The sequence below is a fragment of the Falco punctatus genome (assembly GCF_963210335.1).
Source record: "Falco punctatus genome assembly, chromosome: 9".
Classification (NCBI taxonomy): domain Eukaryota; kingdom Metazoa; phylum Chordata; class Aves; order Falconiformes; family Falconidae; genus Falco; species Falco punctatus.
The window spans coordinates 29,217,747-29,232,250 of NC_137589.1; the positions used below are offsets into that span (position 1 = coordinate 29,217,747).

The window sequence follows — 14,504 nt, forward strand, 5'->3', positions numbered from 1 at the left end:
GTTTTGGGGCATTTGAGGGGGGCATTAGGGTCTGGGAGGGTGTTTAGGGTGTCTGGCAACATGAGGGTGTCTGGGTGTGTTTGGGAGTGTTGACATGCATGGGGGGCACTGGGGTGCAAGGGTATCAGGGGGGGCACTGGGGTGCAAGGGTATCAGGGATGTCAGAGTGGGAATATCTAGGGACATTGGTATGTGGGGTGTTGGGGTGCAGGATGCTAGAAAGCTGGGGTGTCTGGGAGAATTGAGGGGGGATATCTGGATCTGGAGGCATCGGGGTGCAGTGATGTGTGGGGTGCTGGGGGACTGGGGCTGCCTGGGGTGTTGGAGTCTGGGGGCACTGGGATGCAGAGGGCTGGGCTTTGTCAGATAATGGGAACAGGGGCTGCAGTTGACTGAGGCTGGGTAGATGAGTGAGAGCTGGGGGCAAGGAGTGATGGATGTGGGGTGCGCCACCACGCAGAGGAAAGCTTTTTTCGCTGCCACAGGAATCGAAAGCTAGGGGGGGAACGTGGCTAAAAGAGTCCGGAGTCCATGTCCCCTCTGCCCTCCCTGTGGGGCTGTGCAAGGGTTGGGGAGGGGAGGGGCTGCTGTGGGTGCTGAGCTCCCCGGATTGGCAGGTGGGTACTGAGGGCAGGACTGGATGTGGCCAGACAAGAGGACCCAAAACATGTCAGAGTGAGGGATGCATGGACCTGTAGGTTGTGCTTGGTGAGGGTGAGAGTGCAGAAAGCTGCATGGTGCTGCTGCCTTGTCTCCTTTGGCTGCCTTCCTCAGCTGTGCCACGGACAGGCAAAGGCTGCCAACAAACTTTCCATGAGTGTGATCTGGGGTTTGTTTGTCCTCAGTGCCTCTGCATCCTGGCTGGCGCTGCGGATGCTGTGAGATGAAGGGGCTGCAGATCACACTTGCTTGGGCAGCCATATCTCAGGATGGGAACTGTGATGGGAGGATGTGTGGATAGGAGACATCAGAGGAGCAATTAGTGGCTAAGCAGAGGGAGGGGAGAAGCGTGCTGTGCCCAGGAGATGATTTCAACCCCTTTGTGATGGAGGATGTCCCTGGGCTGCCAGGGATCTGGCTGGGCTGTGGCTGAGGCATGTCCACGCTTCATCCCTGTGCCTTCCTGGGGAGGATGCTGATGGCATCTGGGTAATGGGTATGCAGAGCACCAGCTGTCTTACAGGACATGCTGCCTGCAGCCAAGAAGAGCTGCTGCTCTGCTGGGGCATTTTATGGGTAGCTTCTCTGGCACCTTGGATGCGCTAGTTCCTGCTGCCAGAGGTGTCCCTACCATGGAGGTGGTGATGGGGACAGGGTAAGATGTGTCCTTGTGCATGGGTTTTGCAGCAGTGTGATACACACAGCTGGCCCAGTCCTGCAGCCTTACCTGCTCTGTTTGGGGAGCCTCTGAGCTCCACTGTCCCTCGGCACCTGTATCTCATCCTGGTCCCTGCTCGCAACATTTCAAATGTGGTGTGGACTGAGAAATTATTATTCTGCAAACATCTTCTCTGAGCACAGCCAGGCTATCTGGGAGCACTGTTACAGGCTGGGGTGGGAATGGGGACAGCACTGCTATGAGCCTCTGCTCTTCTCTGCAGCTCCTTCTGGTCCGTGCCCCTGTCTCCCTGCGGGGCCTGCTTGGCACGAGGGTCCTGCAGCTGCTGTCCTCTCTCTGGCACCGGGGAACATGCTGGTCTCTGCTGTCCCATGAACTGCAAGTGTCACTTAGCAGCTTTGCCACTCCCATCTCCTTCAGCCCTGCTGGCTCTGGGTGTCTGGGCTGGGGCTGCCCCTGTCCAACCCCCAAGACAGGGACTATTTGTCTGTCTCTGGCCCCAGGAGATGCCAGCTCTGATTTCATTCCCCTAATGGATGACTGTCTGGCCCCAACGGCTGCTGCAGGCATCTTGGCCCTGGTTACACTCAGCTCTGTCACCACTGACTGATGAGGGTCATTTGCAGAGCTGCTGCTGGTGGGACCCATCCTGGCCCCCCTCTGAGGGTGGCTGGGGGAGCTTGCTGGCTCCTTCTCCTGCCACCCTTCATTGCAGACCCCGAGAGCTGCGGTCCCAGTGACTGGGAGGCGGCACTGCCCAAGGCTGGGCACTGTGAAGGGGGAGCAGAGCTGGAAGCTGATGGACCCTGCTCGGAGCTGAGCCCTGCACAGGGATGACTGTGAGCTACAGGTTGTAGGGGCAGCTGGACAGCATCACTGCCTGGACGGATCCAGAGCTGTGGCCTGGCAGGGGGAGCTTGGGGGTGTCCCTCTGTCCTTTCGGGGAAAGGTAATACTCTGGAAGGGGATGGAGGCTCTTCTACAGGAAAAGGCGTGTTCCAGGAACTGCTGACCCCTTTCCTATGCTCCCCTAGGCCTGCCTTGCCTTTTGTTCTGGCTCATCCCCCGACCCTGGCTGGGGTTTGCCCTGCTGCTTCCCAGCCACACTATCTGAAAAGGCAGAGGGTCCCCTTGCCCAGCTGCCTTCTGCCACCCCAGCCCTGCTCCTAGGGCAGGGTGCTGGGGCAGATTGTCCCTGGGGTACTAGCTCCTACTGACCTTCCGACTGACACAGTGTTGTCCCATGGGGCCAAGCAGGGTCTGTGGGAGCTGCGTGACCCACCCTGTGGGTGCTGAGCTGGGGATGCTTGTAGGGGTCTCGCTGTTGTGGGATGCACATCTTGCACCCATCATGATATGCATTTATTGATGAGTAACTGAGAGTGAGGGGGGAGTTTCGGCACTGCCTCTTGGTTTGTCATTGTTGTAGGGTCTTTTCTGGCAGGAGGGTGCTGTGGAAGGGGTGGGTTCGTCTCCCCAGCCATCTGTCACTGGGAGGGTGCTGATGGCTGTGGCTCTGTGGGGAGCGCAGGGAAATGGTTATGTACTGGGCTGACCCCAGCTCCTGCTTTCTCGCTGAGGAGAGAATGGAACAGCACAGGCTTGGGTCCTTCCTGGGAATGGGGGTCTCAGCCCAACACCATGTAACCCACTGACACGGCAGCACTGGCTGGATGCAGCCCCCATGGACACATCAGCTGCTGGTGGCTCAATACAAAGTGGTCCATGGCCATCCTGGTGGTGGTCATTGCTGGGGTCAGGCATCCACCCCCTGCAGGCCCCCTCAGAGCCAGTGTCCAGCAACCTCCGGGATTCATTTCAATAGCGTGTGGAGGTGAGGATGGGAAATCCCTTCCCCTTTTGGTGCTGCCCAAGGATGGAGGCTCAGTTTGTGTGTGCGTGCGTTTCGAAGTTGCTAGGCTAGGTGGAGTGATGCATGGGAAGTGACAAGCCACTTAACCTGGCAGACCTCCCACCACAGATAAAACACTGCCAGCCCTTTCTGTTGGCTTGTTTTGTGCCAGCCACTTGATGGCTCTTGCAGAGGGGTGGAAGGCAGAGCAACATCTGGAAAAGGAACTGTCACTGGCAGGGACAGGGCTTTGTGCTGTGGACATCCCCTGTGCCTAGTGGGGCAGCCCATGACCAGGCTGTGCTCCCCATCTTTGGGCAGAACTGTTTTCCAGCAAGGGGGAGCCCAGGGAGCCCCCAGATTTGCTCATGGTTTGGATGCTGGGGACAGAAAGGGGACAGTGTGGGTGCGTCCTCCCCAGCAGAGCCCTTGGGTGCACCAAAGCCAGGACAGCAAAACCCCAGCCCTGGTCACCCCTCTCCTGTTGTTAAGCTGCATGTGCTGAACGTGCTCCCTCCCCTGCCCCAAGGCCCCTGGAATTGGGCCCTCTTCGGTTTCCTCCTTAAGAAAACACCCATGTTCTTTATTTTTTTTTTCTTTTTCCTTCTTTATAACAAACTAAAGTGTAACTTGCACCCGACCTGACCTACTGCACGTGCCTATACCTGCTGCCCCTGTGAGTCCAACCACAGTTTACTCTCTGTAGCATCTCGCTGTATGGTTTCCTTCCTGCCCTGCTCCCTCCCCTGGTCCATCACCCTGATGTTGGGTGTTGCTCTACCTGCCCCATCCCTTCTCCCTGGGCAAAAGGGCTGCTCCTGCCTCCCAGGTTTGTCCCCACAGCTGGTTTCTGCTGGAGGGACCTGGCCCCAGAGCATCCTTGGAATGCTGAAAGGTGCAATTTCCCTTTCCCTCTGCAAATGAAAGCTCTGGAAAAGTAGCTGGGCCAAAATGTATTGTGCACAATTAATGCCTGCTTCTAGGAAGAAAAAAGCCTCTTTCCTCACCTACCTGCAAACCCTGGAGCAGAGAGAAGCCAGGCTGTGATGTCCTGCAGGGACAATGACCTCTTGGAGCTGTTCTCCATTGCCCAGAGTGATGGAGCTTCCTGCCCCAGCCAGCCGCCCTGATGTGAGCTCAAAGTGTCCCATGTCCTGCCTGTGGGCACTCAGGGCCAACCTGCCTAGCAGGGGCTGCTGGATGCAGACCCATGTCCCTATCCTGGAGCTGGGTACTGTGCAGAACCATTTCCCCAGCACCTGAGGCTCAGCTCAGCCCCATAAGGCTGAGAAAGCTGCTGGAGAAGCCCCATGCGCTAGCTCCCTAGAGAAACAACCCCAAAACCAGGGCTCAGGACATGTAGGCATCATGACCTGCTGCTTGCAGATGTCCAGGGCACTTGGAGCAAACGCGGTGTCAGCAGAGCCCCAAAGGGTCTTTGCACCTTTCGTCCCATTGGTGCCTCATGCTGCTGTCTGCCTCCCTTTGGGGGCTGAAGCCCAGCACGGCCTTCATCCCCTCCTCTTCCTCCCCTCCCTGCCTGTGGCATTAGTCCTGCTCTGAGTTTGCTGGCTTGAGGTACTGCGGGGCCCTGCGGGAAGGGAGGGAGCGGGTCTACAGCTGTGGGGCAGTGCCAGCTGGGAGAGATGGGGCTGAGCAAAGCCACTGGGGTCTGGATGGGGGAATGGGGGGTGGGGGGTGTCTGTGTAGTGAGGGGACCTGCTATTAATGCAGGGCCACTTGAAAGAGATGGCCATGGGCTGGGCTGATGTGGGGAGCCCCTCACCCTGCCCCATAGCCTGGCTGAGGCAAAGCCCTGAGCCCCATTCCCCTTCTGGCTGTCTCAAAGCAGGTCCCCGGGCTTGGCTCCCAGTGCCGCACTGGGGCGGGGGTGCATGCTGCGGTCTGGGCTGCATGGCAGTGCTCAGTGCATGCTTCACGTTCGGCCATCCAGTGCCAGCAGGATCAAACCCGGCTCTGGGGAGGATGCAATGCCCGAGCTTGGCCACAGGCTGTTTCTTGGGCTCCATCCCGCCTTGCCTCCTTGCAGAGCCCCACCGGGAGAGAAGGGTCCCCAGGGAGCAGGTATTTGGCCTTGAAGCTAAAGTGCAGAGTCCAGCCCTGCCATCTCCTGGGTTTCTGGGCTTCTGGGTGTCTCCAGTGCACACTGGTGTGCTCCACTGGGGGGCTGCAGAGGTGCGGGCTGTGGGTAGCTCAGCAGGGCTGCCCCTTTGCCACCCTCACTCTTCCCAAGGAGGAAACTCCAGTGCCGGGTTTGTCCTGGGATGAAGCTGAAAGGCTGAGCAAAGCCTGGGCTGGGCTTTGCCTTCCTGCTCCTCTGGCCTCACGCTGCATGTGCTGCCTGTGGCCCTACTCACCCCATGTCGGGTGCCCAATCCTGCTGCCTGCCGGGTCCGGGGGCCGCTGCTCTGTTAACTCTTCTTCTGCTTGGTGACTCCTTCTTTCTTCCAGGCAACGCGCCGGGCCAAACTAAAAAAGCGCTGAAGCAGCGATTCCTCAAACTGCTGCCGTGCTGCCGGCCCAAATCCATCCCCTCGCTCAGCGAAAGCAAGTGCTTCTTCTTGCCTTTGTGTGTGTGTGTCCCTGGTGGTGCTGCTGCCTGCCCTCCGTCCTGGCCCTGCCCGCGGGAAGGGGACGCCTCCAGCAATCCCCTGCCCTGGGTTTGGGGCTGTCAGGATCAGTCCTGCCCCGGAGGGATCCGACCCAATGGGCTCTGCACCCACCTCTGTCCTTGCCTGCTTCCAGGCTGGTTTTACTCCCCTTTCCAGCTCCCCGGAGCAGCTCCCACAGGATGCAGAGCGGCAAGACCTTCTTTGGAGCTGGCTTGGGGTAGCAGGACCCTCCTGGTGCTGGTTTAAGGGCTGGGGGGGTTGTTGCTCAACGCACAATGTTGATTTGGAGATAGAGGTGTGATGGTGGGGGCAAAAGGGGCTGAGCAGGGAGTGAGTGCAGGGCTGCCCAGTGCCCCTAGCCCCCCTGCACTGGGTGTGCTTGGCCCCTTGGTGAGTTTGAGCCCTTGGCTGGGGTCACCCCTGCCCCACAATGTGAGCTGATCCCTCCCGGGAGAAGAGGTGAGTATGAAGGGGCAGGGGCTGACCTACCCCACGGGGGGGTGTGGGGGGGTACCCACTGTGGGGCTACAGCCCCTCTTAGTTGCAGTGGGGTCTGGGGGTGCTGGCTGCTGCAGGCAGGGGTCATGCATCTTGCCAGTTGGTGGGGAGAAGCCATCGATGAAGGGGGGGCACAGCAGCAGGACAGGGTCTAGACAAGGCTGGGGGCACACCTGGGACTGGGGGTTCTGGGGCCAGCTCTTCCGATGGACTCGACTCCCAGTGCGGCACAGACCAGCCGGACATCCAGGGTCTTGGCTCCACAAGGCAAATGCCTGTGCTGGGGGCAGTAGAAAGGCAGGCATGGGGGATCTCAGCACTTGGGGGGTATTTCACATACCCTTTCTGCCCAGCCTGGGTTGTACTGGAGGCTGGGGTGGGCTGTTGCCCAGTGTCAGTCACTGGTATGCCCCCAGGTTGTCTCAGTGTCCCCTGCTGGCATAGACCCAACTCCAGCTGAGCAGCACACCCCAGAAATGTGTTACCCTGGGCAGGTGTGAGGATGGGATGTGCTGTGCAAGGTGCCTCTCCTGCTCCCTGGCATGGCAGGGCAGGACAGGATGGTGCTGGCCTCATCTGCCCCTCTTCCCCTGGGTTCCTTGCAGACAGCGTTGAGGATGAGTTTGAGCTCTCCACCGTCTGCCACCGCCCTGAGGGGCTGGAGCAGCTCCAGGAGCAGACCAAGTTCACCCGCAAGGAGCTGCAGGTCCTGTACCGAGGCTTCAAGAATGTGAGTACCCCTTAACCAGCTTTGCTAGCCCCACCTCCTCTACCATGTCCACCTTGGAGTGTGCTTCACAGCCAGTGGTGCCTGGGGTTTGCAAAGGCTTTCAGGACCTCGGGGTGAAGTTTATGTCAGGCTATGGCATGATCCCACCTCCCGAGAGCTCCATGGGGAGGTCTGATCCTGTGTTCCACCCCTTGGGTGCAGAGAGCCCACTCCCTGCGTGCCTGGGATGCAGAGCCGCTCCAGCAAAGGATGCAGCCCACAAAATGTGGGAGATGCTCCAAGCAGCCTTACCAGCTGCTCCACCAGGCAGTGCGGAGCCAGGGCCAGGGCAAGGGAGCCACAGCGATTTAGGGGGGTGCTCAGCCCCTCTCCACAATGTGGAGGTAACACTGCAGTTTGCCCTGGCAGGAGTGCCCGAGTGGCATTGTCAATGAAGAAAACTTCAAGCAGATCTACTCACAGTTCTTCCCGCAGGGAGGTGAGTGCCCATCCCCATCCCTGTGCCCTGCATGGGTGCCTCCGCGGGGCTGGGGGACACACAGCACCCTCTCACACTGTCTGCCTCCCCCCAGACTCCAGCACGTATGCCACCTTTCTCTTCAACGCTTTCGACACTGACCACGATGGCTCTGTCAGCTTTGAGGTGAGCTGTGGCCAAGGAGGGGGTGGCAGTGGGGCAGGGAGGGCATGTCCCTTCAGGTACCATGGGCTGCACTGAGCAGCGTTGCTGTTGTGGATGGACAGAGAGCTTTGCAGGGGCTGGTGGAGTTTATTAAAATCCCAGAGGCAGTGGAAAAACAGTGAAAAGAAACAACTCTCTTTCCTAGCTAGTGTCTTGTAGGTACCTGGCAGGCACAGTCATGGCTGGGTCTTGTTTAGGCTTCGGCTGAAGAGCAGGTCCTGATGCACATTGTTCTCTTGGATTCTGTGACCCAAGGGACTAGTGTGGGATATATTTGGGGACAAGCAATCAGTTTTCCCCAAGCTCTTTTTGATAATGTTTCTCTTGTCAGCCCAGCCCCAGGGCACATCTGCTTTGGAGCTGAGTTCTTCCTCTGCGGGAGGGACAAGCAGGGCTGTACCCTCTGTGGCCATGAGACCCTTTGTGGCCATGACTTCTGTCTGCCTGCCTTGTCCATCCTTGCAGGACTTTGTGTCTGGGCTGTCCATCATCCTGCGGGGTACCATTGACGATCGCCTGAACTGGGCCTTCAACCTCTATGACCTGAACAAAGACGGCTGCATCACCAAAGAGGTGGGAGATGGGGAGCAGGCTGGTCCCAGGGCCAGCACAGGTCTGCACCCAGCAGAGATGAGGGCAGGACTTGGGGACATTGGCTGAGGTCTGGAGGAAGGCTGGGAGGGTCAATATTTGCTTTGCAAACAGGCCCTTCCTGCCCCCCTGGCACCGGTGTGTCTCGGGTGGAGCACATATGAGGGGTGTGCTGCTTTGGGCCTCCATCACACGTGTGGGCACACACATGGCTCCACACTGTGCACAGAGCCAACAGGAATGCACTTGAGCACCCCACACATCCTTCAGGAGCATCACAAAAAGGTGTGGGCTGGGGACCAGGCGGAGGCAGAGCCCCGTGTTGGCCCTGCAACCCTGCTCCCCTTCCCTGCAGGAAATGCTGGACATCATGAAGTCCATCTATGACATGATGGGCAAATACACCTACCCGGCCATGCGGGAGGAAGCACCTCGGGAACATGTGGAGAACTTCTTCCAGGTGAGCTGATCACATCCTGGGGAAGCAGAGCTCCAGCACAGAGCCAGTGGCTACCCAAAACCTGGCACAGTCCCTGGGGATGAAGCAGGGCTGTGCCAGAGCCAGGGAGAGAAAAGGCCATCCTGGTCCTGCTTGGGGATGGCTCAGGCAGGGGTCTGCTGTGTCTAGCCTCTGGAGGACCTGGGCGTGGGGTGCTGGGCTCTCCCTGGGGCTGGGGCTGTCCCTTCCACAGTCCCATGCTGTGCTTGTCCGCAGAAAATGGACCGAAACAAGGACGGCGTGGTGACAATTGAGGAGTTCCTGGAGTCCTGCCAGAAGGTAAAGCCACCAGCAGTTCTGCTCTTGGGCTGGGCCACCTTGCTGTGCCCTGGGGACCTCTGTCTCCCCATGGCTCTCCTGGCAGAGAGGCAGTGAAGGCAGGGCTCCCAGAGGCAAGGCGGGGGCTCTGCTTTGGGAACTGTGTCCATGCCAGCATCCCCGTGCGGATGAGGAGAGCTGTGCATCCCGGTATGGCTTGGAAATTGCCTGTAGTCCCTAGGACTCTTTTTTTCCATGGGTCAGAGCTGCCATGAGGGTAAAGCCAGGTTTGGGGGGAGCTGCCCAGATTGCTGTTCCATGCCCAAGCCACCTGCTTCCCACCTTCTCCCCACAGGATGAGAACATCATGAGGTCCATGCAGCTCTTTGACAATGTGATTTAGCTCCCGGACCTGCCTCCAGCTGAGCTCTCCTGTCACTGGGCCCAGAACCTGCTTCTCTCAACTTTTCCCTCGAGCCTCCCCTCTGCTGGCTGCAAGACACGCCTGCGGGAAGGGGCCTCCATTCCCAGGGATGCAGTCAGCACCAGGATCTTCCCTTCCCCCTGGGCTGGCTCTGCTTTCCTCAGGGGATCGCAAGCAGGTGCTCCTGGATGTCAGAGTGTGGGCATGGCTGGCACAGGGTGAGCGTTTGGCCTGGATGGACCTCCCTGCACCTGTCCCCGGTGGAGAAGCTGCAGCCTTGGGCTGCAACAGAGGTTTCCCCCCATGCACAGCACCCCATGCAGCCATGGCTCCCCCCCCGCCACCTCCTCAGCTCCGGGAGCCCCCAGCACTGGCTCCAGCCCAAACCCTCTAGCAATGCTGTCTAGAAACCAATAAAGTCTTGCAACAGGTGCCAGTGCCATGGCTTCCTCCCCTGCCCTGGCTGTGTCCTGTGGTGGGGAGCATGCTCAGCATGTCGGCCATGAGCCACCAGCCACCCTCCTTGCCCAGCCCCTGGGCCAGCCGGTGGGCAGAGGGGCCATGCCTGGAGAAGGCAGCCGCATGGGCACTTGGGGTTCATCGCTGCATGAGCTGTGGGGAGCAGCCCCTGGTCCCGGGGGCCTGGTTAAACCTAGGAGGTTCATCCTGACACGGGGAGAGGGGAGACTAAAGGGACCCTGAGGTACCTTCTTGTGGCACTGGTCCCCTGGGATGGAGGATGCAGAGCTGGGGGAGCTGCAACCTCAGCCCCTGTCCCTCAAGTTCATGGTGCTGGCACATAGGGGGCCTCAGGGACCCACTTTGAGAGACACCCTTCCCACCCCTCCCCGAGGACACGGCAGCCAGGGTATGGGGACACATGGTGGAGGGAGTTGTGCTGGGCTCCGGCAGCCACCCTGGCCCTTGGGCCTCACAGCCACGCTTCCACCATCACTTGCCGCTGACCTTCCCCTGCTCACGTGTCCTGGCCCACCCCAGCCCACCCGCTGCCCGGGGGGCCGTGGAGTGAGCAGTGGGGCAGAGCCCTGTGCTGGTGGCATGGCTGAGCTAGCGGGTGCCTGAGGAGAAAGTCAAGGCTGGGGCCGGCCAAGAGTTGTTATTGTGCTGCCAGCGGGCTGGAGAGTCACCTTGGGGCAGGGTGGGCTCACCCTTCTCCTGGCATGGCCGTGTGAGACCCTACCTGGGGACCCCAGGGATGGAACCAGCACCCTGGGGCTCCCCACGTCTTTGTCACCGCCAGCTCCTTGGAGCTGGGTGCGTGCAGGCAGGCCTGTCCTGCCTGCATACCCCTCCGAGTCGTAGCTGGGACTGATGCCCATGGACTAACAACCCCATGCCAACCCAGAAGTCCCTCTGTGCAGTCCCACAGGCGTTGGGGAATTCAGTCCCGGCAGCCCCTGGCTCTGCTGCTCCAGTCTCTGTATCCTTAGCAGCCAAGGGGGGGGGGGGGGGGGGTGTTGGCCCGAGCTGTGGTGTCTGGGATCGATGGGGAGGGGGTGAGCAAGGCCAGTATCCATACTGGGCCGGGCCCCAGACCCGGGCTGAACCCCTGGTGTTGGAGCCATTAGAAACCCCACCCGGACCCTGAGCCAAAGCTACTGGGATGCCCCCCAGCAGGACTGTCCCTGGCCCAGCCCTTGCAGATGTGATGTGTTTTTTAGGTTCATTCAACACATTGTTCATCTCACAGTCCTGTTCCTGGGTTTGCCATGGGGCTGAGCTCCCACTTGCAGTCTCCCAAGGGTGGGAGGGCAGGTATCCTGACCCTTATCCCTCCTATCTCCTTCTCCCCATCCTCCTTCCTCCCAGGCTCTCTGGGGTACCCACTGTCCCCCACCACGTGGAGCAGATGCCGCCTCCTCCCTCACGCTGCAGGTTGCATGGTGTGACCCCCACCCTGGGGCATGGTGACCCACAACCCGCTTGGCATCTCCAGTCTGTATATTTTGTATTATAACAATATTATGGGTTAAAAAATAAAAACCAAAAAAACCAATAAAATCTAACCACGATCGCTATGCACATCACCGTTATGTCTTTGCATCTGTCAGCTGTCTAAGGGGGCATAGGGGAAATAGGGGCTGAGTGTCTCTGCAGAGGGTTGGCAGCTTTTTTGGGGTGCTGCAGCTGCAGGGTGCTCTGTGTGGGTGTTCTGGGAAGTTACATGGGGGACAGGGTGTGCACTGAGCTGCTCAGGGTCCCAAACAGCCTGGCCATGCCTTCCATGGCCCTGTAAATACAATCTTTTCCCTGCTAAGAGGCTGTAGGCTTTAGGCTCATGGGGTCTTACACCAAGTGGGTCAGGTCTCAAGAGTGAGGCTGTCGGGTGTATTTTCAGTTTGTCATGAGATGCTGCTGCATGAACCTAAGCTCAGGACCAGGTGGCCCTTGTTAGGATGTGGCTGGGCTACCAGAAAGATGGTCACCTACTGTCTTGAAGAGGTAGGCATGAACTGGAAAGGGATTTTTTTCTTAGGGATGTGAACTGATGGGCAACTACTGGTCCTTGGAGAGGTGCAGTCTTGAGAACTGGGAAGAATGGCTTGAAGCAAAACAGAGGAAAAAAGAAGCAGGCAAGTAAGAAACCAGCAGAAGAACAGGATAATGGACCTGTGGGACAGTGACACCATCCAGCATTATGCAGTTTGTGGTCCAGGAACTGAAAGCTCAATGCTAAGAGCTGCCTGGGGACCCAAACATTTTAAGAGAGATGGGCTCTGACAATAGGGGAATTACCATTGTGGGACTGGGAAAGCTGTGAGTCTGCTCTTTCCAGAGCCTCTGATTCCCCAGGGAACTTCGTGACCTGCTGGCAGCCACTCAGGTCTGTGTAGAGCAACATGGACGGGCCTGAATGCATTTTCCTTTCTAAGACACCCTTCCCTGTATATCCTGTCCCTTGTGAGTTCTGCTTGGCTGGTTGCTATTTTGGGCAATGCCATCTGCGGGCTTGATGTGCCCTCTCGTGGCACAGGGATGCTGTGAGCCACCGATGGGGTCCCTTGGACCCCCCTCCCCAGGGCAAGGGGCTGGAAAGACTGGATGACAAGGGGAAAAGGGGTCAGCCTCCAAAAGCTGCCGTAGGTTTTTCACACCTGTGCAGGGATCATTGCTGGTAGCAACTAGGAGTGTGTGTGGGTAGCCGGTCTCCTGGGGGTCAAAAAATAATCTCTGCTTAGCTCCCACCCTGGGGCAGGCTCTTGGGGAAGGGGCTGAGGGCAGGGAGGACTGGATCACACACACCTCCAGGTGTGTCATCAGCTTGTTATGAGAAGTTGCTGCGTGAGGCAGGGCTTGGGACCAGCTGTCCTTTGTTAGGATGTGGTATTTAAGGATTGGTAACAGACCCAAAGTTGTTTGGTCTGTGCTGAGAATGGAGGTAAAAGCTGATGCGTGCTTGGAAAAGGGCAGCCTTGTGTTGTTGCAAGCCACCTCTTTCACAGCTTTCAGAGGGAAAAAGAATAGCAGTTGTGTGGGGAAAAACAGCTGAGCAACTGGTTGAGGCAGCTGATACAGCCTTGGGCAGTGATTCACTCCAGCATCCCGAAAACAGCCTAGAAACACAAATGTCTTACAAAAGGATGAGATCCCACCACCAGGGAACTGTTACTGCAGGATTACTCTGGCACAATCAAAGCTGTGTGGTGCCTGCATCAGGGTCCTTTAGCAGCCAACCACCCAGCTCTGTGTACATATCGCTGTATGAGAGTACTGTGTGTTTTCCACCCAAGTTCTGTGCATTTCTCTGCTCTAACCCTTCTGTAAAGCCTTGCGCTGCATATCAACACACTTTAGCTAGTTACTGTTTAGGGTAGCAGTACAACTGGTATTTTTGCTCTTTGAAAGCTTTAGATTGAATGTGATGGTAACTAGAGATGCTCCTTGGCCAGGGTCTCTGCTGCAGCGTGCTGGGCATGAAATAGAGCCAGAAAAGCAGCTCTCTTGGGTTTCTTCTTGTCATGTCAAAATATCATCAGTGGAAATAAGCTCAAAGAGCAAGAAACAGGCTTCAAACATGCAAGGCAGGGTTTGGGGCAAGCACAGTGAGCTGGGTAGGGGTGCAGTGTCCAAATCAGCAGGGGCTGTTTTTAATAGGGGTTTTTGTTCATTGTGTTAGCCTTTGGCTGAAGCACGATGTGGCTGCTGTGGTGCTTTCTCCAGCCCCCCTCGCAAGCTGGGGTTGCTGGCAGCTGCTTTGCTGGCAGGTTTCGCGTTGGCGGGTACCTGCTGTGGCCCCCCCAGCACTGGCTGGGTGGGCAGGATTACCACACCGGCCTCCGCACAGCCCTTGCGGGAGGGCTCCCTGCTCAGCCCCCTGGTCTCCAACCCGTGCTGCGGGCCTGTCGCTCCCATGCGGCTGGAGCTTCTCCCTGGAGCGACGCCATCTGACCTCAGGCTCCTTCTCCGATTTGCGCAGCCGGCCCTTCAGCATCCTCATAGCCCCTTCCAGGCACGGAAACACCTGCAAGAGCAGCCGGGCTGCGCTGGGAGGCAGCGGCTGTAGCCATTTTTCCCCTCGCACCCCACCCGCGACCCCCCCCCACGCTACGGCAGGGACACACCCGCTCGGTCTCCCATCCTCGCGGCGCCCCGGCGCCACCGCGCGAAGTAGGCCACGGCTCAGGGGAGCCCGCGCGGCCGCTAAGCCAGCAGCGGCACCTCCCCCCCGCGCAGGCGCGCACCCTCCCGCCCGGACTGCGCGCGCTGTGCCCCGCCGCGCCTGCGCGGGGCCGAAGTAAACACTCCACTTCCCACCCGCCCGCCCTCCCCCCTCGGCGCCGCTTCCCTACACAAAGGGCACGGCGCATGCGCGCCCCCCCACCCCGCACCTGCGTGCTGCCCTCCTGCCGCCTCCCCACGTCCGCCGCGCCGCCCGCGCATGCGCCGCGCGCACCCGCTCGCTCTCTGCGCAGGCGCGCCGGGCAGCCGCGGCCTCGCCCCTCCCCCCGCCGGCCTCCTGAGCAGGCGCAGTGCGCG

At 59.1% G+C, this 14,504-nt stretch overlaps 1 protein-coding gene across 11 annotated transcripts in view; it reads left to right on the forward strand.

Annotated features, from left to right (window-relative positions):
• KCNIP2 (potassium voltage-gated channel interacting protein 2) overlaps nucleotides 1–14,384 on the forward strand; it is a 54,042-nt gene extending 39,658 nt beyond the window's left edge. For 5 of the 11 annotated variants that reach the window (XM_080402420.1, XM_080402421.1, XM_080402419.1 and 2 more), the window contains exons 2-8: nucleotides 6,928–7,052; nucleotides 7,461–7,530; nucleotides 7,625–7,695; nucleotides 8,200–8,307; nucleotides 8,681–8,785; nucleotides 9,041–9,103; nucleotides 9,438–14,384. In XM_080402420.1, coding sequence (XP_080258546.1) covers nucleotides 6,928–7,052; nucleotides 7,461–7,530; nucleotides 7,625–7,695; nucleotides 8,200–8,307; nucleotides 8,681–8,785; nucleotides 9,041–9,103; nucleotides 9,438–9,485 — 590 coding nt within the window. In that variant the 3' untranslated portion in view covers nucleotides 9,486–14,384. Of the gene's footprint in view, nucleotides 1–71; nucleotides 3,868–5,663; nucleotides 7,053–7,460; nucleotides 7,531–7,624; nucleotides 7,696–8,199; nucleotides 8,308–8,680; nucleotides 8,786–9,040; nucleotides 9,104–9,437 lie in introns of those variants that run through there. The other 6 variants (XM_080402427.1, XM_080402426.1, XM_080402422.1 and 3 more) reach the window with 5 other exon arrangements.
• The last annotated feature ends 120 nt before the right edge of the window (nucleotides 14,385–14,504 follow it).